The 20148-nt window shown below is 39.4% G+C and overlaps 1 protein-coding gene across 1 annotated transcript in view; it reads left to right on the top strand.

Annotated features, from left to right (window-relative positions):
- The window catches only part of LOC100969270 (zinc finger protein 532-like), a 33029-nt gene extending 17204 nt beyond the window's left edge, over positions 1-15825 (top strand). Inside the window, exon 2 of the mRNA XM_055112145.2 lies at positions 11844-15825. Within this exon, the coding sequence (XP_054968120.1) occupies positions 11844-14351 (2508 nt within the window). The 3' untranslated portion in view covers positions 14352-15825. The remainder of the gene's footprint in view (positions 1-11843) is intronic.
- Positions 15826-20148: the final 4323 nt, after the last annotated feature.

Genomic DNA, 20148 nt, shown 5'->3' with positions numbered 1-20148 from the left:
AGATATCCTACTTCATCACTCCTAAGTTCTACATTCCATAAAGTCCTAGGACACAAATGCAATTCAGGCAGCCTTTGCTACTTTATAAGGATGGCCTTTACTCTAGTTTCTAATATGTTGTTACTAATTTCTGTTTGAGTCCTCATCAGAATGGCCTCTAATGTCCATATTTCTATCAACAATTGGGTTATGACCACTTAAGTAACCTCTAAGAAGTTCCAGACTTTCCCTTTCTCTGAGTCCTCATAAGAATCATCCTTGGCTGGCCGGGCACAGTGGCTCATGCCTGTAATCCCAGCACTTTGGCAGGCTGAGATGGGCAGATCACAAGGTCAGGAGATCGATACCATCCTGGCTAACATGGTGAAACCCAGTCTCTACTAAAAACACAAAAAATTAGCTGGGCATGGTGGTGGGTGCCTGTAGTCCCAGCTACTTGGGAGGCTGAGGCAGGAGAATGGTGTGAACCCGGGAGGCGGAGCTTGCAGTAAGCGGAGATCATGCCATCCTTGGCTGGGCGAGGTGGCTCACGCCTGTAATCCCAGCACTTTGGGAGGCTGAAGTGGGCAGATCACAAGGTCAGGAGATCGAGATCATCCTGGCTAACATGGTGAAATCCTGTCTCTACTAAAAATACAAAAAATTAGCCGGGCATGGTGGTGAGCACCTGTAGTCCCAGCTACTCAGGAGGGTGAGGCAGGAGAATGGCATGAACCTGGGAGGCGGAGCTTGCAGTGAGCTGATATCATGCCACTGCACTCCAGCCTGGGTGACAGAGACTCTGTCTCAAAAAACGAACAAACAAACAAACAAAACAAACAAACAAAAGTCATCCTTAACACTTAATTTATGGCAATACAGGCTGTTTCTAGCCCAATCCTCAAAACTCTTCCAGCCCATTACCCAGTTCCAAAGTGTCTTCCACATTCTCACATATTTGTTATAGTAACAACCCCACTTCTCAGTATAAATGTTCTGCTTTAGTCTGATTTCTGCTGCTATAACAGAATACCACAAACTAGGTAAATTATAAACAATAGAATTTTATTCAGTTCACAGTTCTGGAGAGTGGAAAGTCCAAGATCATGGCACTGGCACCTGGCAAGTGTCGTACCATGGTGGAAGGTGGAAGTGAATAATAAAACTTTGTTCAACAAGTTATGAAGGCCCACCAAGAATCTTGCCCGAGTCTTCCTGGGGCTTGAAGCATGACAAGATAACAAAGGAGTGCTCACACTCTTCGTAACAGGACCCATTTAAGATTAAACAAGTTTTATTCTGAAGACAGAAAGAAGAAGTCAAGACAAACTTTTTATTAGGAGCCCACTCCTGTCATAACAAACCCCTCTCCTGTGATAACAGCACGCATGCATTCATGAGGGCAGAGGTCACATAATCTAGTTGTGGCAGGCCAGGTCTCACCAAAGCTGAACAGGCAGTCCTTGAAGCATGACAAGATAACAAAGGAATACTCACACTCCTCATACCAGGACCCATTTAGGATTAAACAAGTTTTATTCTGAAGACAGAAAGAAGAAATCAAGACAAACTTTTTCTTAGGAGCCCACTCCTGTCACAACAAACCCCTCTCCTGTGATAACAGCATCCATGCATTCATGAGGGCAGAGGTCACATAATCTAGTTGTGGCAGGCCAGGTCTCACAAAAGCTGAACAGGCAGGCCTCCATAACAACTGTTTCATACTGACTAAATGGTTAGGTTAAATATTAAAGGCTGAGAGAACCAGTGTCCTTACACAAAGGCTGGAACGAGTAATAAGGGCCTGGGAAGAGTTTTGCCTAGGCCTTCCTGAGCCTTGAAGCTGACAAGATAACAAAGGAATGCTCACACTCCTCATACCAGGATCCATTTAGGATTAAACAAGATTTATTGGGGCTTGAAAAGAACTCCCCAAACCTTCATAACTTAGCAGAAGATAAGGGTAATCACATTTGGCATCTGGACACACTAGTTTAAGTAAATTTACTGAGGCTTCGGAGGAAGGTTCCCAAGACTCAGACCTTAGTTATAGATTAGAAGGAATTAATCACTTATGTCTTTAGATGAATGCACACTTACATGTAGACATACAGCTTAGAAGGTACATAAGCCCTGAAGAACTTCATAGTTTTGAGTTGGTCTGGTGATAATTTCCCAGACTTTTCCCTGTACTTGGTTATAGAAATAAACCCTTTTGTTTCCTGGTTCATTTGCATCTCATTATTGGACCATGAGAATAAGCAGCCTGACCCTTGGTTCAGTCTGGGAACATAGTCACATCTTAAAGATCCCACCTCTTATTAGGCCCTGCCTCTTAACTCTGTTGCATTGGGTATTACCTTTCTAACACATAAACTTTTGTGGACACATTCAAATCATAGCAGTCTTTGTGGGCAGGGATATATCTTTTACCTTCTTTTTTTCTTTTTATTTATTTATTTATTTATTTTTTTTTGAGACAGAGTCTCGCTCTGTCGCCCAGGCTGCAGTGCAGTGGCGCGATATCGGCTCACTGCAAGCCCCGCCTCCCGGGTTCACACCATTCTCCTGCCTCAGCCTCCGGAGTAGCTGTGACTACAGGCACCTGCCACCACGCCTGGCTAGTTTTTTTGTATTTTTAGTAGAAACGGGGTTTCACCGTGTTAGCCAGGATGGTCTGGATCTCCTGACCTTGTGATCCACCCACCTCGGCCTCCCAAAGTGCTGGGATTACAGGCTTGAGCCACTGCGCCCGGCCCTACCTTCTTTTTTCTTACCTTGCTGGCTGGAATGGGGACTTGCTGGCTGGAGCTGGAGTAGCCATCTTGGACCATGAGGTAAATTTGACAGTGGAAACCATGCCAGGTGGGCCATAAAATAGAAGGATTCTATTGGATTTTACCTGAGAGAGAAATAACCTTCTATTTGTTTTTAAAGTTAATACTTTTTAATTTTTTTGTCATTCACAGACAAACCTATGTATAATTAATATATTAATCCTTTATTACATGACCCTCTCAAGCCTTGAAGCCCTAACTTGCCAAGGGGAAAGTGCTCCCAAATTAAATGCTAGTGGAAGATAATCCCCTTTTATTGTCTGTGAAATATAGTCAAAGGTAAATCACATTTATCATATTTATATTCTTCATCTAGGGGACATGTTTATGTTCTGTTTACATTTTATGAATAACTGATGATATGTCTAGCCTAATGAGTTTGTAATTTGAAGGCTTGAGAAACTTGGTCATAAAATAAAGCAAGATAAACTATTCTTCTCATATAAATGCCTTTTAACACACAGCTAATTCTTTATCTGTATCTGTAGATTAAAGTTCCTTCATGTATTCTAAGAGATGTTCTGAGATCCTTTGGTATAGGGAAAGTACCCCAACAAAGCCATATTTTTTTAACCTTAGAAAGAAGATGGTTCACATTTGGTTCAGGTGTTCCTTTACTGGGGTAGGCGGTTCTTCTTTTTTTTTTGTTAGTATTGGAATCTTTTTTTCAAGCTCTTGCTGTCCCTCATCAGGAAAATAACACCAGTATTAAAGGTATGATATGTCAGCTTTACTGATTGTTGATTTGGAGCAGCCAAAGGAGTTGGTTGTGCAATGTTCTATAAGCTACTCAACTTGTGTGCCTTACCACTGACTCTTAAGCCAAGTCACCTTTCCAATCACTACTTTCATCTTTCTTAATCCATTCACTGTACCTGTCTTCTTTCATCCATAAATGAGAACTATACACACAGACTATATTAAAAATTACTAAGGAATTCCATAAGACATTCCAGTTTTTTGAGTGATTGACTATGTGACTTGAAGCTTAATCCTTGCCCTTGGTTCATCTGAACTTTATGCCTTTTACTCTCTCTTAATATTTAAACCATTACTTCCATTATGCATTTTTGTATGTCTCTTAGCTTTACCCAACACTTCATATAAGAGCTCTCTACCTTAGACGTGCTCTAAAAAATAAAACCCCACTCCTGGTAGCTAGGAGGTCATTGGTCTTGAAAGGATCTGGTCACCCAATGAATGATTGAACCAGATAAAATCTGTAAGCTATTATCAGAGTTTCTTTGAGACATTCAGTCCCTTTTTCTTCTGTAACATATACATTTTTTTTCAGTTTCATCTCTGCAGTCACAATACCAAGCCAATCAAATTCTGTGATATATGCTTGCCTGTCTCAACTGTTCTGCATATGCTTAATATCTTATAATAGTTTTCTCTCTGTGTAAGGGGAGAGTACAATATTTGCCTTAAATAGTTGTGTCTTAGTCTGTTGAGGTTTCCATAACTAAAATACCATAGGCTAGGCAGCTTATAAACAACAGAAGTTTACTTCTCAGTTTCTGGAGGTTAGGAAGTCCAAGATCAAGGTACACACAAATAAGTGTCTAGTGACAGCCTGCTCTCTGGTTCACAGTTGGCTGTCTTCTCACTGTCTTTACTTGGTGGAAAGGAAAAGGAAGCTCTCTGGGGTTTCTTTTATAGAGGTGCTAATCTCATTTATGATAGCTCTGCACTCACGACCTAATCACCTTCTAAAGTCCCCCACACTCAAATACATTAGGGGTTAGATTTTAACATATGAGTTTTGGGGTGGGGGGAATGACCATTCAGTCTATAACAGGGAGAAATCAAAAGATGCATATGTATGTGGATGAGAATCTTATGTAAATATTTCAGTGGCCCTTTCCTGAATCTGTAGCCTATGGTTTTTGCATTATTTCTGCTTTCCCCTCTTTCTGTTTTGGAATCAGATGAGCTTCTTTAAGGGACTTTCTTTTATTTAGTATATGTTTCTTTTCTCTTCAGTGTCCATCAACTGAATTTCTACCTCTCTCTACATTCCTTCTGATATTTTTAAATGTCCTATGCTCTTTCCTGAACATTTTTGCTCTTAGAGGGCTTTTAGTAATTTACAAGCCTTTGCCCATCTATTCTCAATAGAATTTGGGTTATTTTCGTAACTACCTTACCCATTATAGTTTTTTTGATGAATAATTTATTTCCCAGATTTGGGCAATTATATTCATATCTGTGGGATCCACCTGGGTGAATTAATAAGCTTGAAGACTCCAAACACCCTTTGACAGAGAAATCATCTAATGAGAAGATTGGGATTCAATAGCGAGAATCTTTTCACTAAGGAAGCCTCAGAGCCTCTTTGTCTTCGTTTATTCGCACAATTGCTCTCTCATATTTTTGGCTGACCATCCAGTTTTTTGGCCAAGGTTATTGTCTCTCAAACATAAGGTTATTTTCCCTCTTTTGTGTTATTTACCAAAGGCTGTATTGTAAGGATCAGTATGTTTATTTTGATATCTTTGGGCCTTAGACTTTTAGAGCTAGAAATTATGTTGGCAGTCATCTGGATCAAAGACTTATTGCACACATGCTTTGTATTTCCTCTTTTGCTGTTTCTTACAACCAAAGATTCTTCATCCCTGTAATAACTGGTCAGTTTGGCACAAGATAGCTGCAAAAAATTGTTTTAATCATCAAACTATAATTTACAAAAAAGTAAATAGTAAGTAGAAAAAATAATTAAGAGCACTATAAAAGTGAAACCTTCATTCAGAAGATACTTCATCAACATGCTCCTCTAAAGTTAGTAATGAGTCAAGTATAATCTGATAATTAGGGAGGTACAGTGATTGAATATATAGTTAGTATTTAATTATAGAGCACACACTAATCTCTATCAAAATAAGTGTTTAAGCTTCATAAACATGCAGAAAAAGAAACTCTTTCCCAATGGCCCATAACTATAATTTTAAATATGAATGCCTACCTTCTTGTATGCAGGCAGGTTCTCACTCTTTATAAAATGTAAGCAGTATAATTAAAAGATCAGAATTGTGTAACAGGGACACAAACAGCCTCCCAAGCATTTATATGCACACAGAGAAGTATTCATTCATTAATTCAAATAATGTTCATAAGGATTTTGAATTTGCTGTCTTTTCCCAGGCCAAATAGAGATACTCTCTTCATTTTCTCACCTGTCAAAGACTGAGATTGAGAATGGTATGAACCCAGGAGGTGGAGCTTGCAGTGAGCCGAGATTGGGCCACTGCACTCCAGCCTGAGCAACAGAGTGAGACTCCATCTCAAAAAAAAAAAAAATGTATATATATATATGTAATATATATAGTATATAAAAAAATATATATATCATACTGTTGAATTATACAAAACTTTTAATTAACTAATTTTGCCAAATCCTTTGTGTGTGTGTGTGTGTGTGTATGTATGTGTGTGCCAATAAGGCAAGGCATGTAGCCCCTGGTTTCCCAGGGAAAGGTATAATGAGACTTACTTTTTCTTTGTGGCTAAATACAGCATCTACTCCCAATATCCTTGGTGTGTATAGTTCTGTAGAGGAGTTTTAAAGATTTGCATGCGGACCAAGAAGCCACTGGAGAGCAAAGAGATGAAGATCTTTTTTTTTTTTTTTTTTTTTTTGAGACGGAGTCTTACTCAGTCGCCCAGGCTGGAGTGCAGTGGCTGGATCTTGGCTCACTGCAAGCTCCGCCTCCCGGGTTCACACCATTCTCCAGCCTCAGCCTCCTGAGTAGCTGGGACTACAGGCACCCACCACCACGCCCGGCTAATTTTTTTGTATTTTTAGTAGAGACGGGGTTTCACCATGTTAGCCAGGATGGTCTAGATCTTCTGACCTCGTGATCCACCCACCTCGGCCTCCCAAAGTGGTGGGATTACAGGCGTGAGCCACCACGCCCAGCCAAGATGGAGATCTTAATCCCTTTCTTTTATGGTTAAAAAATTAAGAAAATATCCAATGGAAGAAATAGTTCTGATTGAAGTTTATTGGTAAAAATAGTCATTGAGAGCACCTAAAGAGATAGTAACAATATCTCCAGGTTGCTAAATCCACTGGTGAGTTCTCAGTACAATTTGTGCAATTTATGCACTTCACCTGATTCTTATGGCTCCACTCTCACCATTAAGCCTTGGAGGCTCCCTTAATGGAGAGCCCCAGCTACTTCTGCTTATGTTTTAACACCACTGGTAGTCTTCTCATTCCCTAGACCAAAGGCTGGATTCTTCATGGTCTCCGTTGTGTCCATCGTGGGAAGAGGCATAGTATTTCCTGTGTCCAGGTATGGCCTGGCTAGAACCACAGAAGGGCTACCTGCTATGTCTAAACTCAGAGGAAGTGCTACCTAATGGTGCATGGGGCCAGGTAAAAACTAGGTAGTTCCAGAGAATCAATGCCCTCTGGGGCAAACTTTGACCAGTGAGAGAGAAGAGATAGAAAGGAGCCAGCAGATACATTCCTACCCTTAACTTCTATACCAGTGGACTCTTTGAAATGTACTAACTCCATATGCTGTCTTCAGACATCCCTTATGATTGAGCAATGGCCATGCAAAGTTCTGTTAGGCTCAGTTATGCACCACCTTATCATGTGTTCTCTACTCCTATTGTCACATCCTTTCTTACATTTGATGCCTTGGTATTGTACCCCTCAACAGAGAATTTGCCTCATAGTCCATTTTCTAGGGAACCTGACAAATGTCAGTATCATTTTACAGAGGGGATCATTCTTCTTCAAAACACATTATTTGCTTGGCTTTCAAAACCAATACTCTTCACATTTTTTCCTATATCACTGCTTTTCAGTCTCTGTTGCTAGTTCTTCTATATCAACTTGACCTTTTAATGTTGCAAGAACCAAGAGTTCAGTCCTTTGTCCTTTACTCTTCTTTTTTTTTTTTTTTTTTTTGAGCTGGAGTCTTGCCTTGTCACCCAGGCTGGAGTGCAGTGGCATGATCTCAGCTCACTGCAACCTCCACCTCCTGGGTGCAAGCAATTCTCCTGCCTCAGCCTTCCAAGTAGCTGGGATTACAAGCACGCGCCACCACACCTAGCTAATTTTTTGTATCTTTAGTAGAGACGGGGTTTCACCATGTTGGCCAGGCTGGTCTCGAACTCCTGACCTCATGATCTGCCCACCTCAGCCTCCCAAAGTGCTGGGATTACAGGCGTGAGCCACCGCGCCTGGCCTGTTTATTCTTTCTATATACACATCATCCCCATTTTCTAGGTGTTTTCATCCATTTCAAGCCTTAATTATCAATTGTTTACTGAAAATCTCAAATTTATATCAGACCAAATTTAACTCACCTTCCACACTGGAAGTTTCCTGAATTTAACATTTTTTCTCCTATTTTTAAAAAGTTGGCCTTCTTTTATATGGAAAGAAAATAAAAGAAAATACACTCTCAGGGTATATTAAATGAACTCTAAGAGAAAGCAAGTAAAAAGTTACAACTATATAACCTATAATCATGAATTTAGGAGATAGGAAAGAAAATAAGATAGTTTTGACTGCTTCAGAGAAGTCTTTGTTTTTTACAGAAATTTTGTCATTCAGATTAAAATGTTAGTGCTCACAAAGCATTAAGGAGAAATGTGGGGCCTGCCAAAGAAGAGAAGACAGTGGGGGACAGTGGCTGTGATGAGTTTCTTCTTTTCTGTTCTGTACCAAATATACTCAGTGAAGAAGATCTGACTTTTCAGCTTGTCAGAATAAATTTGTGGTGTTTTATCCCTAAGGGAAAATCTGTCATAAATAAGAATATATGGTGGATAAAATCACATAAATGAAGTGTAAACATTACGTGAATGACCATCTTGCCCAGCTCCAGTGGAAGCAGTGGGAGTTTAGTGTCTTGGCCAAGGCCGGAAAGTAGAGTCAATTACTTGTAATTCTATTACCAATAAATTTTACTGAGAATCTTACATGCCAGTTCTCTATCATCACTTAATTGCACACTTCATGTTTATTTTCTGTATTCTTTTCAGACACTAGCATATTTTAGTATGTGTTATTTTTCTTTTATCATATCACTATAAGGAATAATTTCTTTTAGGGATTCCAAAAGTATATAGGCACAAATTATTCCTTCTCTGTGTAAGTCAACTATTCTGACCTTTTATGGGCCTAATGTATGTTGTTTGAAGTTGGGTGTTGGCACCACTTAAAAAGAAAGAAGCAAATCAACAAATAAGGTGTATACACCATTTACACTTGTTGAAATGCCTTGTGAATTAATTTAAAGAGGTAATATTGTATAGTGGAAAGACTGATAATCCTGGAGTCAGAAAGAGCTGGCTAATATTTTAACTTCCCATTTAATAGCTTGTGACATTGAGCAAGTTTAATTTCTGAATGGCACTTGTTTTGATGCACTGTTGTGAGAAATTAAATAAGTAAATATACTTAGTGTGGAGAAGGCACTGAGTAATATATAGTTATTTTTAAAGTCCATGTTGTTAACACATGTAAGATGTATAACACCAACACATGTGACACTTCTCCCGTGTGATTTCCCCAGGAGGTATCAACCTAGAGTGTAATTGAAAGGATGTTTGCATGCTTGTACATGTTTCCAGCACTTATGTATTTATATTCACATGTATATGTATTCTTCCCTTATTTGCCAAGGCATAACTTGAAATTTTTGTTAGAAAAGTGACATTTTCTAGTTCTTTGTGGTCTTGCCATTATGTGTCACATGGTGTTGTTATTACAGCGGCACTTAATGTTTTGCACTTACTGAATTCTAAATAAATTTGTTGAATCTATGATGCTGGCAATGTCTTTATAGCCTCAACTTCACATTAGAATAAAGACATTCTAAGTGGAGTTTTTCTTCAGGCTTTTTTTCTTCAATCTTCTCTGTCCTCTACAATTTGTAAGAGTATATTTGAGGTAGATTGTGGAAAGCTGAAACTTCTTTCAGGCTGTTTGTGCCTTCCTAACTGCACCCATCTTCTTGCTTTCTGCTTGTGTCATGCTTCTCACTTTATTGGCTGCTATTTTAGTGTTGAAATGTTCTTAAAAAGATTTTTGAATAAATTTTTATTAAGACTCTTAGTATTATTAACTTTTAATCTCTGTGGGCCTTAACTTTTAACTTCAGGGTCTAAAAGTAATTTCCAAGCTTATTAAACTTTTAAATCTTTTGCTGGAAAGTAAACCTTATTGGGCTAGTTGTTACAGCAACCATAGCTTTAGAAAATGTTCTTTCTTTTACAAAGCCATTGTCTTTGGCCAAAGTTCCTTCCCAGATATTCTTATCTACAATTTCTGATTTATTAATTATAATTTTATATTCCTGCCTAAAATTTCCTCAACTGCTCTTTTTTGGCGAGGGCTTTCCTGTTGATGAAGTTTATAGTGTCATACATGTGGCAACTAGAGCTGCTCAAAATCTGTTGCAGAGAAATATGGAACAATGTTAATTCAGGAGAAATAAGAGAGGAGTGTTACCAATCAGAGGAAGCACAGAGCTTACATTAGCAGATCTGTTGATGCACTTTGTTATCTCAGTTGTGTCAGTAATTACAGCAAGGCAGCCTTTGATTTTAGGCAAAGCCCTAATTCAAACCTTCTCCTCTTGAGCTGTGAATATCTGCAGGAGTTTATTTATTTATGTTGGTACCTGCTGCAAAGGACTTGGGACTATATAGAGCTTAATCAAATCTGATTTTAAAACCATAGGAAAACAAGGTTGAATGCAATCTGATGATTTTGTATGTGAAAAGCTAGAAGAATAGCTCCATGCTGGGCTGTTTTATCCCATGAATCAGCGCAGTAATGGGAGCATGATAAGTAGCTTTCAAAACTCCCCACTCTGTAAACTCTCTTTACACACTTAAAAAGGCACAGTTGCCTCAATTACTTGTTTTTGTTGCAGTCAAAAACAAATTGTAATAACTTAATTCTTTTGGGGAACATCTTTCATCCTGGAGTATTAGATCATGGAGTGAAAACTAAAGAGAGGTGTGTGTGGTGGTTGCCTACAAGACATCTATAATTTATTTTGATTAAAATTAGAAAAATGATACTGAGACATTTATCATTTATTGATACTATTTATTTATTTATTTTTATTTTTTTAAGATGGAGTCTCTCTCTGTCACCCAAGCTGGGGTATAGTGGCATGATCTCAGCTCACTGCAACCTCTGCCTCCTGGGTTCAAGCGATTCTTCTGCCTCAGCCTCTTGAGTAGCTGGGATTACAGGTGTGTGCCACTACACCTGGCTAGTTTTTGTATTTTTTGTAGAGGTGAGGTTTCACCATGTTGGCCAGGCTGGCCTTGAACTCCTGATCTCAGGTGATCTGCCGGCCTCAATCTCCCAAAGGGCTGGAATTTTACAGGCATGAGCCACTGCACCTGGTCCATACCATTTAATCTATGTGAAAATCTGTGATTAATATCTCTTGAGAAATCTCTGGTAATGTGAAATGTAAACGAGGTTAAAAAGATCTGAAAGGGTGGAAATTTACCTAGCAGCTTTAACATAAGCTGTTGTACTAAGCAGGTTGACCCTGGCTGGGAGTATACTGCAATGGACTGATCTGAGTTGGAGGCAGTGGCATAGTGAGAAGGGGGAGTGACTTGTTATAACCTAGTCCCAATTTTATCACTGTCTGGCTATGTGATCTTGGGCACATCACTTATATCTACGTGTCTCAAGGTTTTGAATTATAAAATAATGCCTGTAGGTTTAGATTATACCTAACCTAACTTCTTTCTTAGAGATAGTGTTGTATGAGGAAGTTGTCAAATGCAGATACCCTACCGAAAATAGAAGCTGGATTAAAGAGAGTATTTCAGAAAATTCACAGGGATTTCTTAGTTTTTATACTAATAAAGAGATGCACCACCCTTGACTGGGAAAAAAACCCCAAAACTGATTTGGACCACATCCAGCTCATATCAAAGGTTTGAAGGTTGATTAGAAAGGATGATATTCTTCCAGCCACTAACAGACTAACTTAACGTATGCCTTAAATAACAATTTCATAAATTCAGAAGAAAGCTGTGACTAACAACACCACGGTGAAAGCCACGGTCATATCTGCTGCCTCTGTCCAGAGTGCCAGCAGCGCTATCATTAAAGCTGCCAACGCCATCCAGCAGCAAACTGTCGTGGTGCCGGCATCCAGCCTGGCCAATGCCAAACTCGTGCCAAAGACTGTGCACCTTGCCAACCTTAACCTTTTGCCTCAGGGTGCCCAGGCCACCTCTGAACTCCGCCAAGTGCTAACCAAACCTCAGCAACAAATAAAGCAGGCAATAATCAATGCAGCAGCCTCGCAACCCCCCAAAAAGGTGTCTCGAGTCCAGGTGGTGTCGTCCTTGCAGAGTTCTGTGGTGGAAGCTTTCAACAAGGTGCTGAGCAGTGTCAATCCAGTCCCTGTTTACATCCCAAACCTCAGTCCTCCCGCCAATGCAGGGATCACATTACCGACGCGTGGGTACAAGTGCTTGGAGTGTGGGGACTCCTTTGCACTTGAAAAGAGTCTGACCCAGCACTACGACAGACGGAGCGTGCGCATCGAAGTAACGTGCAACCATTGTACAAAGAACCTCGTTTTTTACAACAAATGCAGCCTCCTTTCCCATGCCCGTGGGCATAAGGAGAAAGGGGTGGTAATGCAATGCTCCCACTTAATTTTAAAGCCAGTCCCAGCAGATCAAATGATAGTTTCTCCGTCAAGCAATACTTCCACTTCAACTTCCACTCTTCAGAGCCCTGTGGGAGCTGGCACACACACTGTTACAAAAATTCAGTCTGGCATAACTGGGACAGTCATATCGGCTCCTTCAAGCACTCCCATCACCCCAGCCATGCCCCTAGATGAAGACCCCTCCAAACTGTGTAGACATAGTCTAAAATGTTTGGAGTGTAATGAAATCTTCCAAGACGAGACATCACTGGCTACACATTTCCAGCAGGCTGCAGATACGAGTGGACAAAAGACTTGCACTATCTGCCAGATGCTGCTTCCTAACCAGTGCAGTTATGCATCACACCAGAGAATCCATCAGCACAAATCTCCCTACACCTGCCCTGAGTGTGGGGCCATCTGCAGGTCGGTGCACTTTCAGACCCACGTCACCAAGAACTGTCTGCACTACACGAGGAGAGTTGGTTTTCGATGTGTGCATTGCAATGTTGTGTACTCTGATGTGGCTGCTCTGAAGTCTCACATTCAAGGTTCTCACTGTGAAGTCTTCTACAAGTGTCCTATTTGTCCAATGGCGTTTAAGTCTGCCCCAAGCACACATTCCCACGCCTACACACAGCATCCTGGCATCAAGATAGGAGAACCAAAAATAATATATAAGTGTTCCATGTGCGACACTGTGTTCACCCTGCAAACCTTGCTGTATCGCCACTTTGACCAACACATTGAAAACCAGAAGGTGTGTGTTTTCAAGTGTCCAGACTGTTCTCTTTTATATGCACAGAAGCAACTTATGATGGACCATATCAAGTCTATGCATGGAACATTGAAAAGTATTGAAGGGCCTCCAAACTTGGGTATAAACTTGCCTTTGAGCATTAAGCCTGCAACTCAAAATTCAGCAAATCAGAACAAAGAGGACACCAAATCCATGAATGGGAAAGAGAAATTGGAAAAGAAATCTCCATCTCCTGTGAAAAAATCAATGGAAACCAAGAAAGTGGCCAGTCCTGGGTGGACGTGTTGGGAGTGTGACTGCCTGTTCATGCAGAGAGATGTGTACATATCCCACGTGAGGAAGGAGCACGGGAAGCAAATGAAGAAACACCCCTGCCGCCAGTGTGACAAGTCTTTCAGCTCGTCCCACAGCCTGTGCCGGCACAACCGGATCAAGCACAAAGGCATCAGGAAAGTGTACGCCTGCTCGCACTGCCCAGACTCCAGACGTACCTTTACCAAACGTTTGATGCTGGAGAAGCACGTCCAGCTGATGCATGGCATCAAGGACCCTGACCTGAAAGAAATGACAGATGCCACCAATGAGGAGGAAACAGAAATAAAAGAAGACACTAAGGTCCCCAGTCCCAAGCGGAAGTTGGAAGAACCAGTTCTGGAGTTCAGGCCTCCCCGAGGAGCAATCACTCAACCACTGAAAAAGCTGAAAATCAATGTTTTTAAGGTTCACAAGTGTGCCGTGTGTGGCTTCACCACCGAAAACCTGCTGCAATTCCACGAACACATCCCTCAGCACAAATCGGATGGTTCTTCCTACCAGTGCCGGGAGTGTGGCCTCTGCTACACGTCTCACGTCTCTCTGTCCAGGCACCTCTTCATTGTACACAAGTTAAAGGAACCTCAGCCAGTGTCCAAGCAAAATGGGGCTGGGGAAGATAACCAACAGGAGAACAAACCCAGCCACGAGGATGAATCCCCTGATGGCGCCGTGTCAGACAGAAAGTGCAAAGTGTGCGCAAAAACTTTTGAAACTGAAGCTGCCTTAAATACTCACATGCGGACACACGGCATGGCCTTCATCAAATCCAAAAGGATGAGCTCAGCCGAGAAATAGCCACAGATGCTCCATGAGGAAAATCCCTGTCCACATTGGAATAAAAAAGACATTTTTGTTACAAAAAGTTTGCAGTATAATAGAGTTAACAGTACTGTCTAGGCTGTTGCAATATATTCTCTTTCAACGTACCTTCCTTCACCTCGTCGTATATATCCTCGATAAGTATTAAAACAGTATTTGAGTTTAAAAGAGTTTGTATATATTTAAATGAATAACTTTTTATACTCTTTGTTACATGTTTGTATCAGTATTTAGTGGAAAACCATTTGAGTTGTTTTGGGTTAGAATTTTTCTTTTTGTACTGTTTCTTTAAAACAGAGTTCTTAGTAACAGGGGCAGTTCCTGAATTCAAATAAACCATTTTGTATGTTTGGATTTTGAATGGGTTAACTAATTACAGGCTAAAATAATGCCTTTTTTAGTGTTTTTAATTTTTAGAATTCACTACATAAATTGTAAGTAATTGTGGGTCTCAAAAACACTAGGAACTTTTAAGTGTCTTAGCACTTCCTCGATGTGCCTGCCCTGAGGGAGTGAGTTCACATTTGAGACAACTGCACTCCAGTGTGGACGTGCCTTTGTCTTCAGGCCATGCCGAAGGGTGTTTAAAGCAGTCTTGCAGGTCGCTCCTTTCCCAGCCGTGGATAAAAACTGAAGCTAGGAATCTAATAAGGAATGCTGATTTCCTCAGTTCCATTTTGAGGAATGGGGAAGGCTATTCTAAAGAAAAAAATGGGATTTGTTTTCTCGGCAGATCTGCAAGGCTGGCTTTAAGAGCACAAGGAGGGAAAGTAACGAAAGGGCTGGACTACTATAAAAGTTACAAATACGTAGTTAGACCAATAGATTTATATAGTCAGGTTTTTGTCATGTAATTTATTAACTATTACAGAAACACAACTAAGAATATCAAGTATTTCTCTGGCTCTTGACAGAAAAAAAAATCAGTTGACTTAACCCTTTGCTGTCAAAAGAGTTGGCGTTTCCTGTTCTGGGTGCTACTGCCAAACGTTCTGGTACTTAGAGTCGGGATGCACAACTTCAACCACCGACTTATCAATGCAGCCGCCTGTGTATTGCAATTGGCCGTTACCTTAAGCACTGAGCCACCCGGGTTTAGTTCAGCCATTTCAAGAAGTATATTTAACGTCGGTAGTTCTGCTTTATTAAAATGCAGCAGAGGTACTCTTCTGTCCCTTCCGTTTATAGTTCTCTGAGAGAGTTCTATTTTTTGGTTTTGTTTTGTGTTTTGTTTTGCATTTTGTATCTTGTATTTATCCCTGAACATGTTTTGTACTTTTTTTTTTTTTTTAAGAAAAGGAATTCTTTTGTGTATATATAGATACTTGTATGATATACTGTAGTCAACGTTCGGTTCCTCGAAAGGTCTTGCTGCTGTCAGGTGTTATGCACTCCATCCATCATAACTGTATGAAACACATTTCATATGTAAATAAACGTGGGACATTTGGCCCTTGTAAAAAAAAAAAAAAAAAATCCAGCTACATTTAGGGTGGGTTTCTTCAGATGTTTGCAGTGCATATAGAATGACACTCAGAATATAGTTTTAGCTATCAAAGACATGCACACCCTAGTAATATGGAGCGTATTACTTTCTTCTTAGAAACTTTAAGTTGATACCTTAGACTTATTTTGCATGATACCTTAGAGTTATTTTTCATCTTTGGTCTCCATGGTACTTTGAAGCTTTCCATACTATATATCATAGAGAAAGAAAGAATACATTATCATCTTGTTAGGGGATTTAAAAATAAATGTTATACTATAAATTCATGTAATTAGTAAGTGTTTAGAAGAAAACATTCTCCTATTGAAAATTATTTCAATAGCTTTAGGAGTACGAGTGGTTTTTGGTTACATGGGTGAATTGTATAGTGGTGAAGTTTGGGCTTTGAGTGCAACTGTCACTCGAGTAGAGTACATTATATCCAATAAGTAATTTTCCATCCTGACCCCCGTCCCATCCTCCTTGTTTTCAAATTTCCAATGTTCATATACCACTCTCTGTGCTTTCTGTACACAAAGCTTAGGTCCTGCTATAAGCAAGAACATGTGGTATTTGGTTTTCCATTCCTGAGTTACTCACTTAAGATAATGGCCTCCAATTCCATCCAAGTTGCTGCATAAGACATTATTTTGTTCCTTCTTTAATGGCTGAATAGTGTTCCATGATATGTATATACCATGTTTTCTTTATTCACTCATCAGTTGATGGGTACTTAGGTTGATTACATAACTTTGCAGTTGTGAATTTTGCTGGGATAAACATGTGCATGCAATTTGATATAGTGGCCACTTTTCCTTTGGGTATATACCCAGTACTGGGATTGTTGGATTGAAAGGTAGGCCTACTTTTAATTCTTTGAAAAATCTCCATACTGTTTTCCATAGAGGTTGAACTAATTTACAACCCCACCAGCAGTGTATAAGCACTCCGTTTTCACCACATCCCACACCAACATCTATTGTTTTTTGACTTTTTAGTAATGGCCATTATAGCTGGGGTTAAATGGTATCAAAATCAACCTACACACTCTTTATCCATTTCTCCGTTTTATTTTGTTTTGTTAGAAATTATTACAGTCTAGAATACTATATCTTTTACTTATGTATCTTGTTATCTTCTGTCTTTACCAGACAGAATGTAGGCTTCATGAGGCCAGGGAATTTCTCTGTTTTGTTGACTGCTATACCCTATACTTAGACTAGTGTATGGCACTTAAAAAAGATTAAAAAGTATTTGTTAATAAGGACATGAATGAATGAATAATATATTTTTTAATAATCAACAATTCCACATGTCCACAAACATACCTGTGTTCTTATTGTCAAATCCAAGAGGCACACCAGAGCATTGTAGCCAAAAGACTGTGCTGGATTATTTTAAAAATAGAATACTTTAGATTATTTTAAAAATAGAATACTTTGATATCAAAAAATATGTAAATGTGGGAATTCACCATTGTTTTTCTGTGCTCATAATCTAGGCCTTTAAACATCTTCCAGAGTTTTGTGGAAGCTGAGACAGGAGTTAAATATCTTGCTTTTCAGTTCTTAATGATGTCAGCAGTGAAAAATGAAAGGATGAAATTGTTCTATTAAAAAGAGACTATATCCTTGGCATTTCCAGAGGCAGGAACAGTGTAGTGTTGTCTAAATCATTGTTTTCTGGCACTCAGGAATCTGAGCTAAGAGACATGAAAAGAGTCTGAAAGTTAGTGGGGTGCTGGCCAGTGCAGCCATAATAGGACAAATGAGAGGGCAGAGGAAGCTGACCACTAGCCAGAGGGAACCAGGGCAGAAGTGCAGCCTGAAGTAAAGACCTCAGTGAAGGGTCCACAGGTCAGGGATAGTTTGAGGTTTTGTGAGATCTGAAGTAGATTAACTTTAGAGCCCTCTTAAGAATATGAAAATACCTTTTGCAAATCTGTGAAAAATATATGATGATGGGAACACACTGCTGGTGACCCTCCCTAGTTTTGCAAGAGCTCGTGTAATTGAGAGGCACTGTAGTTTAAATGTCATTAGCATTTTAGTAAGGATTTCTCTACATTTAGTGGCATTGGTGGGCCCAGAGAAAGAGAGAGAGATTGAGAAAGAGAGAATGCCATTCAGTCCAGAGCCATCTTGCTTCCTGGAGGATTTTGGTATCCACATATTTCCCTACAATAATTCCCTATGTTTGTAAAATCACCACATTATTTTTCTTTTCCATGCCAATACACGTGTCTTGACTATTTTTATATGAGAGATGTCGCCAAATATCATCACAGCATAGCAGTTAACAGATTACTTTTGGAGTCAGAATGGTTGCGTTGACATTGAGGTGTGTTTATTTATGAGCTTTGTGTCCCTGACCATAATGCTAACTTCTCTGCGTTTATTTGTCTGTAAAATGAGAATAACATAAATAGCCTACCTCATATGTTTATGTAATGATTAAATGAATAGAAAAAGAACTTGAAATTGCTTCCAGCCCATAAGAATCATCTAAATATCAGCAATTAGTTATCACTGCGCTACCTCCCATGTTGCTAATACCATGTGACAGTCCTAGGCAAATTATGGGTATAAATGAGAAACAAAATCTGCCTTACAGGGAGTGAAGAGTGGGACTAGCAGCTATGATACCTTACATACCTTTATGAGATGCTTTAGACCAAGTGTGAGGAGAAGCAGAAAGGCAAGAGTAAATGACTTTTGTTCCAGCAACTCTGTTTAGATCAAGTCCACGCAACCTAAAAACAATACTGTATTTGAATGAGAGTCAATGTATTGGACTCAGTAACATCTTCGTTAAAAAATCCTGAAGATAACCTAGGAAATGCCATTTTGGACATTGGCCTTGGTAAAGAATTTTGACTAGGTCCCAAAAAGCAATTGAAACAAAAACAAACATTGACAAGTGGGACCTAATTATGCCAAAGAACTTCTGCATGGTGAAAGAAACTATTGACAGAGTAAGCAGACAACCTAGAGAATGGGAGAAAATACAAACTGTGACTCCAACAAAGGTCTAATATCCAGAATCTATAAAGAACGTAAACAGTTCGATGAACAGAAAACAAATAATTCCATTAAAAAATGGGCACTTCTCAAAAGAAGACATACATGTGGCCAACAAATATATGAAAAAATTCTCGTCATCACTAATCAGTAGAGAAATTCAAATCAAAACCACAATGAGATATCATCTAACACCAGTCAGAACGGCTATTATTATAAAGTAAAAAAACAACAGATGTTGGTGAGGTTGTGGTGAAATGGGAACACTTATTATGCACTGCTGGTAGAAATGTAAATTAGTTCAGCCACTATGAAAAAGCACTGTAGAGATTCCTCAAAGAATCTAAAACAGAAATACCGTTTGACTCAGCAATACCATTACTGGGTATATATGCAAGGAATATGAATTGTTCTACCATAAAGACACATGAACTTGTATGTTCATTACAGTACTATTCACAATAGCAAAGACATGGAATCAACTAGATGCCCATCAATGGTGAACTGGATAAAGACAATGTGGTACCATGGAACACTGTGCAGCCATAAAAAAGAATGAAATCACATCTTTGAAGCAACATGGATGCAGCTGGAGGCCATTATCCTAAGCAAATTAAGGCAGGAGCAGGAAACCAAATATCACATGTTCTCACTTATAAGCAGGAGCTAAACACTGAATACACATAGACATGAAGATGGGAAAAGAGGCACTAGGGACTCCTTGAGGGGGTGGGTGAGAAGGAAGACATGGGTTAAAAACCAACCTATTGGGTACTATGCTCACTACCTTGGTGATGGGATCATTCATACATCAAACCTCAGTGACACGCAATTTACCTATGTAACAAACTTGCACATGTGCCCCCTGAACCTAAAATAACAGTCAAGAGAAAAAAATACAGGAGAAGAACAATTGATTATGTTCAGTGATACTGACTGGGGAGAATTCTTGTTTTTTTAGTAATTGTTGTTTGGTAACTGATATGGCCATTTCTGAATCCTGATAGAGAGTGAAATGCTGGTAGCTGTTATAAATTTTTTTTTACTGGATGGTGTTGCTGTTTCTGCTCTTAGGAATAGTTCTTCAGCACTGAAACACCTAATCTTGATTTCTATTCTCACAGCATATGATTAACAAAATCTGGAGTTGCAATATTCAGCAATTCAGAGTCAACTACTGGTTGTTATGTAGTTCTCAGTTATTGATTGTTTATGTACAGATTACAGTCAATAAATCATAGTTTGTGGATGTTAAAGTGTTCTTGTA

Source organism: Pan paniscus, chromosome 3 (genome assembly GCF_029289425.2).
Source record: "Pan paniscus chromosome 3, NHGRI_mPanPan1-v2.0_pri, whole genome shotgun sequence".
Classification (NCBI taxonomy): Eukaryota; Metazoa; Chordata; class Mammalia; order Primates; family Hominidae; genus Pan; species Pan paniscus.
The sequence above is the reverse complement of the archived record's forward strand: the minus strand, read 5'-3'. Positions and strand labels throughout refer to the sequence as shown.